Below are 13554 nucleotides of genomic sequence, written 5' to 3'. Positions count from 1 at the left end.
AAAATTCAGGAACAATTTCTACAAACATTTTGACCAATTTACAAACTGCAAATGCACTAAGAATAAATACATCTTTGTAAGGGAGCTGTAACAAGGTGAAGTTATCATGTAGACTGCAAGGCAGGTATTGAACTGAACTGTGTACCTGTGTATTACAGTGAAATGACTCACTAAGTCATGGTAAGAAACTGAATCAAAACAGTAACTATCATATACATAACTGCATAATCATGCTCTGAAATAACATTTGTGATAACAACATACATACTAGTCTTGCATACCATGCCATACTGCTATTAATCAAAAATCTCAGCCTGCTCTCCAGCAGTATCATTACTTTACCACAGCTGCTGTCAACAGCATGCTGTCAACAGCAAGTGTTAAATAAGCTTGCTCATTTAACACTTGCCATTTTCAAAGCAGCTCAGGGCTAGCACTCAGATAATGTTTTCATAGTTATCTGTGTACAGGAGGACTAGCTGTGTTCCCAAAACATAGCCAAGTTTTTCCAACCTCACTTTGCAAGCTCTCCATCATGTTCACCCAAGATGCCTCCCCTTTGAATAAAAAGCCATACAGCTCTTAGCCTAAGCATAAATTGACCTTCCTTAAGGAGAAAAAGAAAACCAAGATATGTGTATAGAAGGAATCAAAGGCTGCCTCAAACTTAACCTCTTCAATTCTATAGAATTCCTATTGAGCAGTACAATACAATTATAAACAGCCAGTGGTAAAGGCCATTTCTTTCATTCACCAACTCAGAGAATTGTTACTCTGCCAATGTAGGCCCCATCCAAACAGTATTTTAGCAGAACACCATTGTCTTTGTACAACCACATTCCTAGATTTTGTCAGACTGATCCTTGATTTCGGTAGATACATTAGACAGTGTTCTTGGACTTTGTGTATCAGCACATGCAAGGTAGCAGTATTGGCATTGGATGCTCTCCCGTCAGTGCACGGGTTTTCACTCCTGCAGCTCCTAGCAGGAGTGATATTATTAATCTTCTAACATGGACAGGGACACAACTTCTAACCAGCTGAACTCATGGTGCAAAGGTGGAGTGCTTGCATGACAGTTTCACTCAGTAAGATGACAAAAGAAAGAGCAGAGTGAAAACAATCACTGTAGACCACTATAAAAACATAACAATTTGTTATCTAAATGAAATGGTCATGTTCAACATAGACAAGAACAAGGGAGATGTAAATCTCTTCCCGAAAACTCAGGCCAAAAGCTTTGGGGAAAGTACCAGAAAGACAGTCAACATATAGAGTGAAGTTAGATGCAGTGCTAAAGGGAGTTGAGAGTTCATCTGCAGACGTTTTCAATACATTTTTAAAAGACTGCACCCGATCTGAAATATAAATAGGCACTGAAGTCTAATTGTCCAAGACCAGATTGAACATTTAACCCTTCTCTCAAAAATACTGAGAGCTAATAAGCTGAAAACTTACACTGTACTGTTCCAAATTTTTCTCCTTGTTTGCTTCTGTATCCTCTAAATCCTTGTGTATAGCTGCAATCTGCCGCTTCTTGTCATTGATGGCTTGATCTAAAGACTTCAGTTCTTTCTTTATCCACTTATCCCTTTCTTCTTTGGAAGTAAACTGGCTTCCTCGACCTTGCTTTGCATAAAGATCTGTTCTTTCTTGTGTAGCCTGTGCAAGTCTATTTTGAGAAGGAAAAGGCATGCTGTATTATAAAGAAATCTTGAATTTACTAAGAGCAAGCATTAAGAATTACCATAAGAGTTTTCAAGAAGTGCCAAACCAGGCTCTAAGATTCAAGTATCAAATCAGTAACAAAAAGAAAAGAATCATGTTATAAACCATAAAATCACCCAGAAAACTTCACAAAACAAAAAGTCAACAATAGCCCACAGAAGTGGTTAACTTAAAAATTAATTTCCCCAAATACTATATCCTCCCAACAATAAAGGAGGCTTTTTACAGACTATCTGTATGTAAGCGCATATAGCTACCCCATTCTCAAGCAACAAGTACAACTGCGAGTTAATTGCACTTATGGATAGTATTGGGTTTTGGGTTTTTTTGGTTTTTTGTTTGTTTGTTTGTTTTTTGTGTTTTTTTGTTTGTTTGTTGGTTTTTTTTTTTTAAATGCTTTGACTCCCCGTTGTAGAATGCCACAGACCTAGCAATTCCCCTCTCCTCTTTTTCTTTTACACTGTTGAATTTCGGCTCCGTTTCTGCTAATTCTTTCTGCTTCTCCTCAATCTTCTCAAGAAGTTTTTGCCTCTCTTTTAACAGTCTTTTCTGAAAGTCAACAAAGCAGTATTTAAAGTTAGGTAATATCACGAACTGTGTTATTAGATAAATACACACTTCTAGAGAATAATTCAATTGTAAGAATGCAAGATGCCATTGCTTATCTGGTGCTATGCTGTTTCAACACTTCAGAAGTGAATTCATTTCCAATCAAGACAGCAAAGAGGGATAAAATTAAGCATTCTCAAAAATGCTAAACTATGTAAGAAAGGAAGATCTTTATGGTCCAAAAAACCAAGTTCAAATTAGTGCTACAAACGAAAGCCTCCTTCCCAATACTTGCAGCAATTAAGATCAAGAGAATTGCAGATGCTTGACTTTGCAACATGCAGGATGATAAATAAAGGATCATAACACTGGACTATGCTTAAATCTGGTAGAAGACATCACAAAAAACTAAGGTATCTGCCTGGCAAATCTCAGAAAAATAATGAAAGGCCAGAGTCTAAAACCAAAACTTTAATTTACAAGTATACTACCTTGTGCCAAGGACATTTTAAGACTTCACTGCTGTTACGTACCCTTTGTTCACTGTTGCCAGCCAATTCATCCTGAAGGTCTTTAGCTTTCAGCTCTAATTTAGTCCTCTGTTTAATCTGCTCCTGTCTTTCAGCACTAAGTTGTTCCTTCTCTTCTTTCATTGCTGAAATCTTTGTCTTCAGTTCTCGAACCTGCCGTTCTATTTCCTTTGCAAATTTAAGTATGTATTATTTTAAACATTGCATGCACTTTTCAGTGTCTATCAAAACTCACAAGATCATTACTACATAGATCAAGAGACACTAAAAATGTGAAAAAGCTTCTCCCGTTTCCAAACAGGATGAAAGCATAAAATTGAATTTTAAACACTTTTAGAACATCCTTCCCCCCCTCCCCCAAAGCAAAACGCGCTTCTGAAAAGCCCTTGTTAAAAGTATATTTTTACCTCCATTTTATCTCTAGCATCTTGCTGTGCATCTCTCAGCTGCCTGGATTTCTCTCCACTTGTCTCTCGTTTGGCAGAAAGCTGTAGGGAAATATCACCAATAGCTTAAGTAGCAAGATTCTGTTTCAGTACTAGAAAGAAAATAGTTAAACTAGTGAAGAACATTAACAGGATTCTATCAAGAAACACAAGGAGATACTGGCAAAAAGCACACCAACAGCTTATGTTATATTTTGTATTAGCCAAGATATTTTACCTCATCAAGCTTAGCTCGGGTTTCATTAAGCTCCTGATTATAAATGGTGTACTCTAATGCTCTCCTCATTTTATCCCATTTCTGGTACTGAGCCAGCTCCTCTTTCTCCTCTTCTAGGGTATGCAGTCGCTCTTCAATGTATTTCAACAACTCATTGATCTTCTCTCGCTTGCCCTCTTCAGAAAAGATGACAAGATTGAAGTTCAGTTAAACACTGTAATACATTCCCCCACCTTTAAAGCTACTGAATCTCCTCCAGTGATTAACTATTTGTCAACAGTTATGACATGTGAAAAGGAGAACCCATGTCCAGAAGTCCCCCAAAAAAACATCCTAACAGCAGAACTGCTGATACTAGTTATGTAAGGTAACACAAGCATGTACTCTCTTGGCTCATGCACTTAAAATAATAATAGACTATACTACATAAACTTTAGTGTTTGCACAGCAGTAGGTATCCTGATTTTAGATCACTGCCAGCTGACATCACTCACATGTTGTGAACAGCACAAATAAAACTTTAGCTAGGCTAATAGGGATATTACTAAAAGCACACATGAAGTCACTTATTAAACCCTTTAAGGTATTTAAAATTCAAGAAGGAAATATGACATGTATCATTTAACTTACCATAAATAAAATCTATCTAGCAATTAGCTTTACTGAAAAACCATAAACCTTTAGAGTTAACAGAATTACTGTGGCATAAAACATTCGTATCTTAAACTATTTTTACCTGTTTCCTTCATTAGTGAAATACTCTCTTCTTTACGTTCATCGTACACTCTGGTACCAGCTACTTCTCTTAGTAACTTCAGTCTTTGAGAGTCAGGAGCTGTGGCCATCTGGTTGATCTGAAAATTCAAGATCTACGACTTCAATATCCTGCACTGGATGTATGGCTAACCACAACAGATCAAAGATTGCACTTTCTTTGCTGGGCCTGCTTGCCTGAGGTTTTGGCAGGAAGATTCAGATACCTAGTATATACCATACTGCTTTCCTTTTGAGACAATTACTTTAGGATGGCAAGTATTCTGCTTGTAATAAATTTTGTTGGTTTTCAAAGACTACCAGTTATTGCACAACTCAAGATGCTAGTATTACGTAAACTGAAGAAATCATTACCTGCTCAAAATTATGTTTAGAGAAACTCAAGCTTGGGCTCTTATGTCCTGGTGTTAAACAAATAGTTCAAAAGTCTCCATAAAACCACATGAAAATGCAGTGGTTATAATCCTTAGAATAATTCAGGTCATCAAACACTCATTAATCCAACATGAAATCAGCCATACAATTAAACCCGACATAAAACTCACTTTTGTTCAATAGAATCTTAGTGGTTGCATTCTTTTCTAAGAAGGTAACTGTTTCTAATTTGTATTATATTAAAACCAGTACATATATTTACAAAACGCAAGTGATTTTCCAGCTGAAGCTGCCTCTTCCAAATACACACATTCAGCTGCATAGGACAATTTATCCTGATAAACATTTGACAGACTGTAGTGCTAGGTCAGCATTTTTGCCATCAAGTGCTCCTCAAGTCTCCTGCATTCCCCTTTTAAGTATGCCTTTCAGTAATCTTTTGGAGCTGACAGTTATCAGTGTCTCCATGGTGTCCCACCCTGTGAGCCATTACAAGTAATCTGTCCTTTGTCTCCAGATATGGGTGTTCTTTGAAAGCTCTGGTAAGAGTGCTTGTGTCTTGAAGACCAGTTAATACAGGCTACCTTGTGAGCCCTTTGCCTGCTGTATGTTCACTTTTGGTGCTTCCACATACTTCCATTCATCCTCCATTGACAGTACTTTTAGCCTCCTAAAATTCTCAACACTTAACTGTCTCATCTTAAGGCCCAGAAATCCATGAATATACACTGAAACAGTCATAGAAATTAAGTTTGCTTTGTATTTAAGCATACAGAAAAGTAAGTAGTTAGAAAAGTTTTTTTCATAGTAATCTTTGCAAATATCAACATTACAGACATTAAAACTTTTTTCTTATAATGACATAAACTACTAAACAAATTTGCAAAAGCAGCATCTACAAGAACTGTTTCAAACTAAAATGGATTTAGTACAATTATTGCAGAAGTAAACAAAAACCTAAGTTACTCTTGATAGCAATTTCTTCCACTTTGTGAAAACAAATCTTACCTTTCCTTGTTTGACAATATAGTAGGGATTACTGCGAGAAAATCCAGCACTCTCAAGAAGATTCATTACATCATTTTTCCTGAAATGTTATTGTGAATCTATTAAAAACACTTACAGTAGAAGTGACAGCTGTAAAAATTCAGTAAAGTATCTCAACTATACATCACATACTATAATCACTGTGTGCAATGCATGCTCTGTTCGAAAAAGCTTCTTTATTTGATAACAGCTAAATCTAAAATGAAATGGCAGAATAAGAATGGAAAATATCTAAAATACTATAATGTTGGAAAAAGGTTAAGAAAGAAGCACCTTGAAGCAAAGAGGAGGCAAATACAGTTAAAGATATCAAAAGAAAGCATATGAAACAACCTAAAGTCTGGTAACGCTTCTAGTTTAAAAAGCACTGAACAAAATATTATGTACACAGTTAAACATCATGTTAATGAATGGATTAAACTGTAAATTCGAAGTCTTCGCACAAGGACTGATGTCCTTGCTGTCAAAATACCGGCACTCAGTATTACACAACTAAATTAGTATTGCTCACAAAACTCATGAGAACTAACTTATTTCAGGCTAGAGATGCAAGTGTTCTGTGTGACTAGAGAATTTTACAGAAATACTACTAGTCTCATTCAGCTAAGGAAAAGAAGTACCTACGTCACCATTTTCTTGTCTAAGAAATATTGGTCCTTCTTGGCTCCAATGACTCTGCGAAGTGAGACTTCCTCTTTATCAATCTTAAGAAAACAAAACCCAGTAAATTTAACTGCTTGCAGAAGGTACGTATAACTAATCCAGAATGTTTATGGCACTTTTTACCCAAACTGACTCAAAAGCAGTTACCGTATTGAAGACTTCTATAACACTGGGATACTAGAGTCTGAAGTGATCATCTATTTCTGAAGTAGTGTATCCAACTTACCGGTAATCTGTTGTCTGAATTGTCAAAAATAATTTCCACAAACGCTGATATAACACGAGGACCTGTACCTTCCTGAGAAAGAAGATATTTTGGTTAGATAATTCCCACCTTAGAAGGATTTTGAGCTCATTCATCTCTTCATCTCCCTTTTTCCCTGACAATCCCGCTTCCCCTGTCGTTCCAAGGATTTGAAAGTCAAGAGCATCTATGTAAGATCAATACATATATTTTTACTTCTGAAAATCTTGGATGGACATTCACTGACGTGTATTATCAGCTTAATGTATTACTTCGTAAAAAATTCTCTTTTGCCAAAGGGAACCAAAAAACGTTTAAGGATGCTTCCAAAATAATTGGCTTAAAATATCCACAGTCCAGCAATTTACCATTTCTGTAGTAACATTCAAATGCATTAGCTTATTCTTTAGTCTTGTTATACACCTTCACTTACTTACATGCAACAAAGCCAGTCTCTGCTCCGGGCGAAGATGACTAAACTCATCACTGAGGACAAACTGAATTGCTGTAATAAAATAATAAAGAAACAGAAGGTTTACGCTTTCCTTTAGGGAGATATGCAGCACTTTCTTTAACTTGAAACATACTGTTTCACTGCTGTATAGTACAGTCATGCTGCTGCTACTATCTTACAATGTTTCTTTATTAAAAACCTTAATTTGCTGGATCTTTATCACTCAGCCTGCTGTACGCTAGAATCATTGTCACAACCTTACTAGTTCACTGCATACGCATTAACAATGCTGCACAAGTAGGAATTCATGAGCTTCCCTCTACAAGTACATAGCACAAAGGCAAGGTTAAAAACATCACTAAAACACTTAACACTTGGCAATTTATAAAGACTACCATCACAAAGGCCACTAACACCTTTGACTAGCATCTTTGCTGCTCCTCCTCTGATGCTTCCACCCTACAAAATCCCCCTCACAACCATATGTTAAAAGGTGGTAAACTGCTCCATACTGCTATAGAATCAGCTTAGAATTTAGCCACTAAGAATGTCCCCAGTAACTGCAAATATCACAATCGGTTTTCAAGGTGGGTGACTCTCAGAATGTGCTTCCTCCTGTAAATACTTTTTTGCCATTTAAAAGTCTTAGAAGGCCCTTAGTAAAAGAAGCCAAATACTGGGGAAAAACCTGAAGGTAAGTATTAAACAAGTGCATTGAGATCTGCTTTTCATCACTGTCAAATAATGACCCATCTGCCACTCCTTGTTGAAGAGGAACATTTGGTAAACCAACTTCTGGCAAAAACAAAGAAAAAAAACTGGTATCATCAGCATTCCCATGCTATTATACTAAGAAATCCACACTTACCATAAAAAAAGTTGCTTTTTCCAGATCCATTTCTTCCCACTGAATATTAAAACACAAAGTTTTACACACGTAAAGTTGACATGAGTTAATATTGCAAAGTACTTTAAATTTTACATTTAAATATTCAAGAACAGAACCCAAATGTAACACAGCCAAACAAAATCTCAAGGGAATGAGGAAAACTTAGTAGGTGGATCACTTAGTCATTGTCTGAGAACAAGAGAGCAGTCTTTTCCCCACTCAAACACATCACAATGACTTACGAATGAATAGTATTGAAATACTATTCCACAATGAGAATAATGGTTAAACCAATCCTACTTATTCCCATCCTTTCCTCTTTAATACTAATCTCCTGGTGGGATAAAACCAGTAAACCTAAATCAAATTCTTCTGGCCCCAGCATCAAATTTCTATAATTAACCAAAGGAAACTTTGAACTTCAGGTAAAGCATGAACTTCTTAATGCTCCACTTGCTAATTCAGCAATGTTTTGTTTTAAAAAGACTGGAAGAAGTACTACTTCTATTTAAAAAAAATAAAGGTATAAGAACACTGCACTATGCTCACATACAGTAATCTGTTCATTCTGATGTGTTTCAGCAAGGCTGAGTGTCTTAAGATCAGCACCTACTGTACTAATTTCAAAACTGCTTGCCTTGCAGCAGCAATGAGCATCCCAGGCTTTTCATCCCTTCCTGCCTACATGCACTCCAGATTCACCTCATTCCAAAAACTACTTGGGATTACTTTGAGGTCTTTAAAAAGGGAAACAGTGAAGCCAGATTTATTTATTATTTCCCTTTTAACAAGACCAACACCTGGATAAAGTTTTAGCTCCCAATGAAGTAACATTACATAATAGGACATGTTATTCAGGTCATACACATGTTTTTTCCAGTCTCAGAGTAAATCCTACTTACTAAGTTTTTAAGTCCAAAACTGACTGTTTTCTATTAGGTCAGCAGTATTAAAGTTGCTGCACAATTACTAAAAATCAATGCAAACAAAAAGGCAGGACCAGGCATCCATGGGCAAAAATTGGAAGAAGCATGAGAACGCTGGAAACAACATACTGTTAAGATTAGATGTTATTAATGAAACTACACTTTGAAATTTATATTGTGCTTTTTGACAGTTCACATTTTAGAAATTCATTCGTTCAAAGCTGGAAGAAAGAGGACCACCTTCTCTGCAGCAGTTTATAGTAGCAACTGTGCTTATTTATCAAAAATGATCACACTTAGGTACCAAAAAAAAACCCCAAGTGAAACAAACCACAACCAATCTCAAACAAATTCTCTGCTGCTCTTCCTGCAAGGACAGCCTTTAAAGGGGGGTCTGGCTGATATGGAGACCTGCACATATGAAGGACTTTACAGAGCTCACTCAATTTCTCAAAACTCGGACATACTGTTGTCACAGTAAAATTGAATGCTAGTATTACTTTGCTGTAAGTGGAATATGTCTTGTGACTTGTTACAGACAACTGTAAAGATGTTTCCGAAATAGAAAATATAGTAATCAAACGTAGGTAAAATATAAAAAACTATAAAAGACTAATGTAAACATCATCCAAAACAACAGTGAAACTCTAATCAGTGTTAAAAGACAAATATCAGAACTTACCGATGACATTGTGTTTTGAGCTAAATGGGTCCACAATGGTTTGGTCCCTGTAGCTTCGAAAGCCCTGAATGATTACCTAATGAGAAGAGTGAGTTATTTTAACAAAGTTCTGTCTGTTCTTGGGCAGTTTCTGAACTATAACATTTTACAGAATATCAATTACAATATACCTAATTTCCCCTGCTCTTCTCACACACACTTCAGCTTTCCAGCTCAAGATCAGCAACTTGCATCATAAAACTTGCCCCTCACCTTAGCATCACTTTAGAGATGATTTTTCTCCCCACATCACAAGAGATGCTAGTACTTAGCTAGGCCAAAGTATACTGAACAAGAGTTCCAAGAGTCTTTTTGTAACAAGCTACACAAAAAGATATATTTGCATCAAATATTACATACAGGAAAGAAAACCCCTGTATAACAAGCACTTACCCTGGTAGGACCAGACTTCTAATTTTTATGATTCAATCCACATACAGCATAAGAATTTTATTTGCAAATTCTCCAAACAGAGCAATTGCAAACTGCAAAAACTACACCAGACTCTACCTATTTTACATGCAATACGTTCTTACTTGGGTTTATTGTGCAACCTAAAGGGAGAAGTAAAAAAAGCAAGCTATCTCGGCTCTAGTGAATTCACAATTAACTTCAGGAGCCACACAGCAAACACTCATCTAGAAGCAGCGTGTCACACTTCAACTATTCAATTTCAGTAGTTATTAGAAGTTTGCCAGGCTAAGTAACATACAAGTTACAGAGTAACACCTCAATACTTCAGAAGTTCTGCAGAGCAGCGAAATTGATCCAACTTGCAGCATGCACTTGCCAGCATTAAGCAACCTTTTTCCTAACGTTAAAGCTGTGCTTAAAGGCTATACAGCAGCTTTGCTCTGCTCAGTGAGACATCAGAAAGACAGCAGCCACCTGAAAAGTTTTGATGTTTGCAGATCTTTCGGCAAGAACGCTTACAATAGGACTAGAGTTGACATCTAATCCTTATGTCCTTCACCCAGCTCTTCCCCAGAAGCAAGATACTGTTAAAATAACACCAATGTTTCACCAAGATAACCACCAGAAACTAAGAATTACTTGTATAGGAAGACAGCAAACCATCTTACAAGATATTTCTCAGTATTATTACTGCTGAAGTCTAACATGTGAAGTTATTTAGACTTTTTTTTGTTGTCTGTAAGGTCTATGGTCCCACCACCATTTTCTTTTTTTCCAAACTAGTCATCCCTTCTCTCACATCTTCAAGTACTAAAACAGCCCATGTTCCAGAAAACGAGCATAATACTTGGTATCCGAGAAGCACATACAAAACTGCAGCAAAAAGCCTAGCAGTAGTACTGTAAACATTAAAGCAAGTCTCTTCCCTCCTACTACAAAAGCCTATATTAACTGTACACCTAAGCAACTCAAGAAACAATTGCTTTCAGAACTACATTCATATACTGTAATATTCTGGCAGCACACTATACACACGTCAGGGTAAAATCCTGCCTATAAAATTTACTAGACAAAAGACTGGGAAAGGAAATTGCCCCAATTTATTCTTGTCAAGTTTGGTCTTCAGTCTTTCTCCCACTATGTAACAGCCCATTATCAAGGATTATCACAGAAAACTCCTCTTGGATTAAAACCATCTCACTAATAGTGAATGAAAATGTCATGCCATACAGCAAATCAAACGCTTAAGTTTATAAAAACTGAAATGAAATAAAACTTAAAAGGCATTAACTAACTTTTAGTCAGAAATCACAGAGTCATTTTCTTCTCAGGCACTACATCTTCCTTGTCAAATACTCTTTGGAAAATTATTTCATTACTGAAGCCTGAAGCTAAGAATATGGGTAGGCACAAAATTACTAATCCTTGACCATCAAACATCAGATGAAAGCAACAACAGCTATTTTGGAAAAGAACTAGTCTGCCACTTCCTCCAACACTTTCCCTATCTAAACATTTTTTGAATTGCAACTGCCCGTGTTTTCTCTCCTCTGGCAAGATACAGTTCTCATTAAGTACCTGCACTGTATTCAGATCTAAATCCAAAACAACTACATTGAAAGTAATTAAGGATTTCAGAATGTAACGGACCAAGCAACAGAAAGCAAGGTTAAGACAACGTATTAACTGAAGACTATCCAGTCACCATGGCTGTGAACACAGACTCCCACCTCCCCTAAAAAACCGGTCTGCCTCATCTGCTAGATGGAGACTTTTGCAGTAACAGCGAGTTCTGCGTCGGTACCAGCGGCTTTCAAAGGAAAAACTGGAACAGCAAATATTACTCAGGTCTTACCACCAACTCTAGGCCACAGCAACTACATTCACTCATCCCGATTTTGAAAAATAAGTAAAATTAAAAAAAAACCACCACAAACAAACAAACCCCCACAAACGTTTGGCAAACAATGCTGCTTTCCAATTCACCAGATTTCAGGGAAGAGAGAAAAGAATGGGCAAAAAAAATTGGCCTCTATTACTTCTATATTTTACCTATAATATTCTAAAAACATACAGATTGGAACAGTTAATCTACTTTATTCTCATAAGAACCTGAAAGCCCCTACAAAAAGGTAAAAACAACCAATTCTTCTTGGATATTACTACAGAAGCACAAACTTCAATCATCCACATACTCAGGCACCACAAGAGTATGATACAGGAAGACTCTGAACACCATCTTCCCCACTCAAAGTTTTTTCCTAGGTGACTTCTCCCTTCATTCACCCTACATATTCTGAAACATCATAACTTCTTTATTGCCTTGTATAGCCTTAGATTAAGACTTTGATAGTTCTAATCTTCAAACTTCAGGAATGATTTCTGGGAAGCAACAAAATAAGCAATGTTGGTGAACCAAATTCACCCTCCTCCATTTTATTCTCATGTTCACACCTTGTTACTCTCTTTTATAGCTCCTAGAGCAGTATTGGTTATTGACCACCTAAATTTTTTTTCCCCCCAAATGAAACTCATTTCCCTTGTTCTGACTTAATTTGAACTCTGATTCCATATATCTTCATTACTGTTTACTTTTGTGCAATTCAAATCTGGAGAACAAGAATTCTTAAGGAAAGACTTTAAAGCAATGTGAGCACCTACAGTGATAAGAGTGATTTACTAAAACACGATGAAAAGGCATTTGAGGCACTCCCTAGTCGCCCAGTTGATGAAAACCTGATTTCTATGTAGAACATGCACTTTCAAACACAATAAAATATTCTTCTAAACAAAGCCACCCGTAGGGTGTCAAGAGAGCCAGGTAAATTTTGAGTCCACTGAGAAAAAGAACCCTAGTAGGCTTTGTACGAACATGCTTTGTACGAACATGTATAGTATGAAAACAGCCATAAAAATGCAACCATACTGTGCGATATACTATGCAATACGACTGCAGGGATACACTACAGAAATAACATTAATGATCGCCTCAATCTTAAAAACTGTTTGGAAAAGATCCATACAAGGTCCTTCTTTTTAACTGAATGTTATCTGTAGATAGCTTGTCAAGGATGAAGTATAATAGGTTAAAGGGTCCACGCCCGGGGGGCCTAAGGCATCGCCCCAATACAAACAGTAACTGTTGCTTCTCCCGGGCGAAGGGACAGACAGAACCAGCCTGGATTAAAATCCCAAATACAGTCACGTTTCCCCACTGAGACCACACGCAGATTAAAAAAAAAAAAAAATAGTAAAAAGGAAGAAAACCCACAACTTTAACAGCTGAAAGATGCCGCCTGACAGCTGAGGAGAGCCCCTTCTTTGAGTACGAGCCCCGCGTGGGTACGAGCCTCCCGGCTTCGGGTCGGCCTTCGCCGGGAGGGCCGAGACACCAGCGCTGCCCCGTCCAAAGAGTGCCCACAGAGCCCGCGAACAGTCCCGCGTCCAAGAGGGCCTCCCCTCAAGTCCCACTTCACACCTGCAATGAATGAACCCAGCCGCGGGAACCGGGGGAGGAAAGGCACCCGCCTGCCTCCACGGCGGACTCGCTCCGTGTCTAGGCCGGGGACACCACCCC

The 13554-nt window shown here is 37.4% G+C and overlaps 1 protein-coding gene across 1 annotated transcript in view; it reads right to left on the bottom strand.

Moving 5' to 3' along the window:
* The window catches only part of SMC3 (structural maintenance of chromosomes 3), a 39241-nt gene that overhangs the window by 11780 nt on the left and 13907 nt on the right, over positions 1-13554 (bottom strand). Inside the window, exons 3-14 of the mRNA XM_009881628.1 lie at positions 9525-9600; positions 7896-7934; positions 7011-7078; positions 6556-6627; positions 6291-6370; positions 5628-5706; positions 4207-4324; positions 3471-3646; positions 3215-3295; positions 2811-2975; positions 2156-2277; positions 1459-1672 (exon numbers count right to left, since the gene is read on the bottom strand). Of these exons, the coding sequence (XP_009879930.1) occupies positions 1459-1672; positions 2156-2277; positions 2811-2975; positions 3215-3295; positions 3471-3646; positions 4207-4324; positions 5628-5706; positions 6291-6370; positions 6556-6627; positions 7011-7078; positions 7896-7934; positions 9525-9600 (1290 nt within the window). The remainder of the gene's footprint in view (positions 1-1458; positions 1673-2155; positions 2278-2810; positions 2976-3214; positions 3296-3470; positions 3647-4206; positions 4325-5627; positions 5707-6290; positions 6371-6555; positions 6628-7010; positions 7079-7895; positions 7935-9524; positions 9601-13554) is intronic.

This window comes from Charadrius vociferus, unplaced genomic scaffold (genome assembly GCF_000708025.1).
Source record: "Charadrius vociferus isolate BGI_N301 unplaced genomic scaffold, ASM70802v2 scaffold282, whole genome shotgun sequence".
In the NCBI taxonomy this organism is placed as follows: domain Eukaryota; kingdom Metazoa; phylum Chordata; class Aves; order Charadriiformes; family Charadriidae; genus Charadrius; species Charadrius vociferus.
This window is presented reverse-complemented; position numbering and strand designations above follow the sequence as displayed.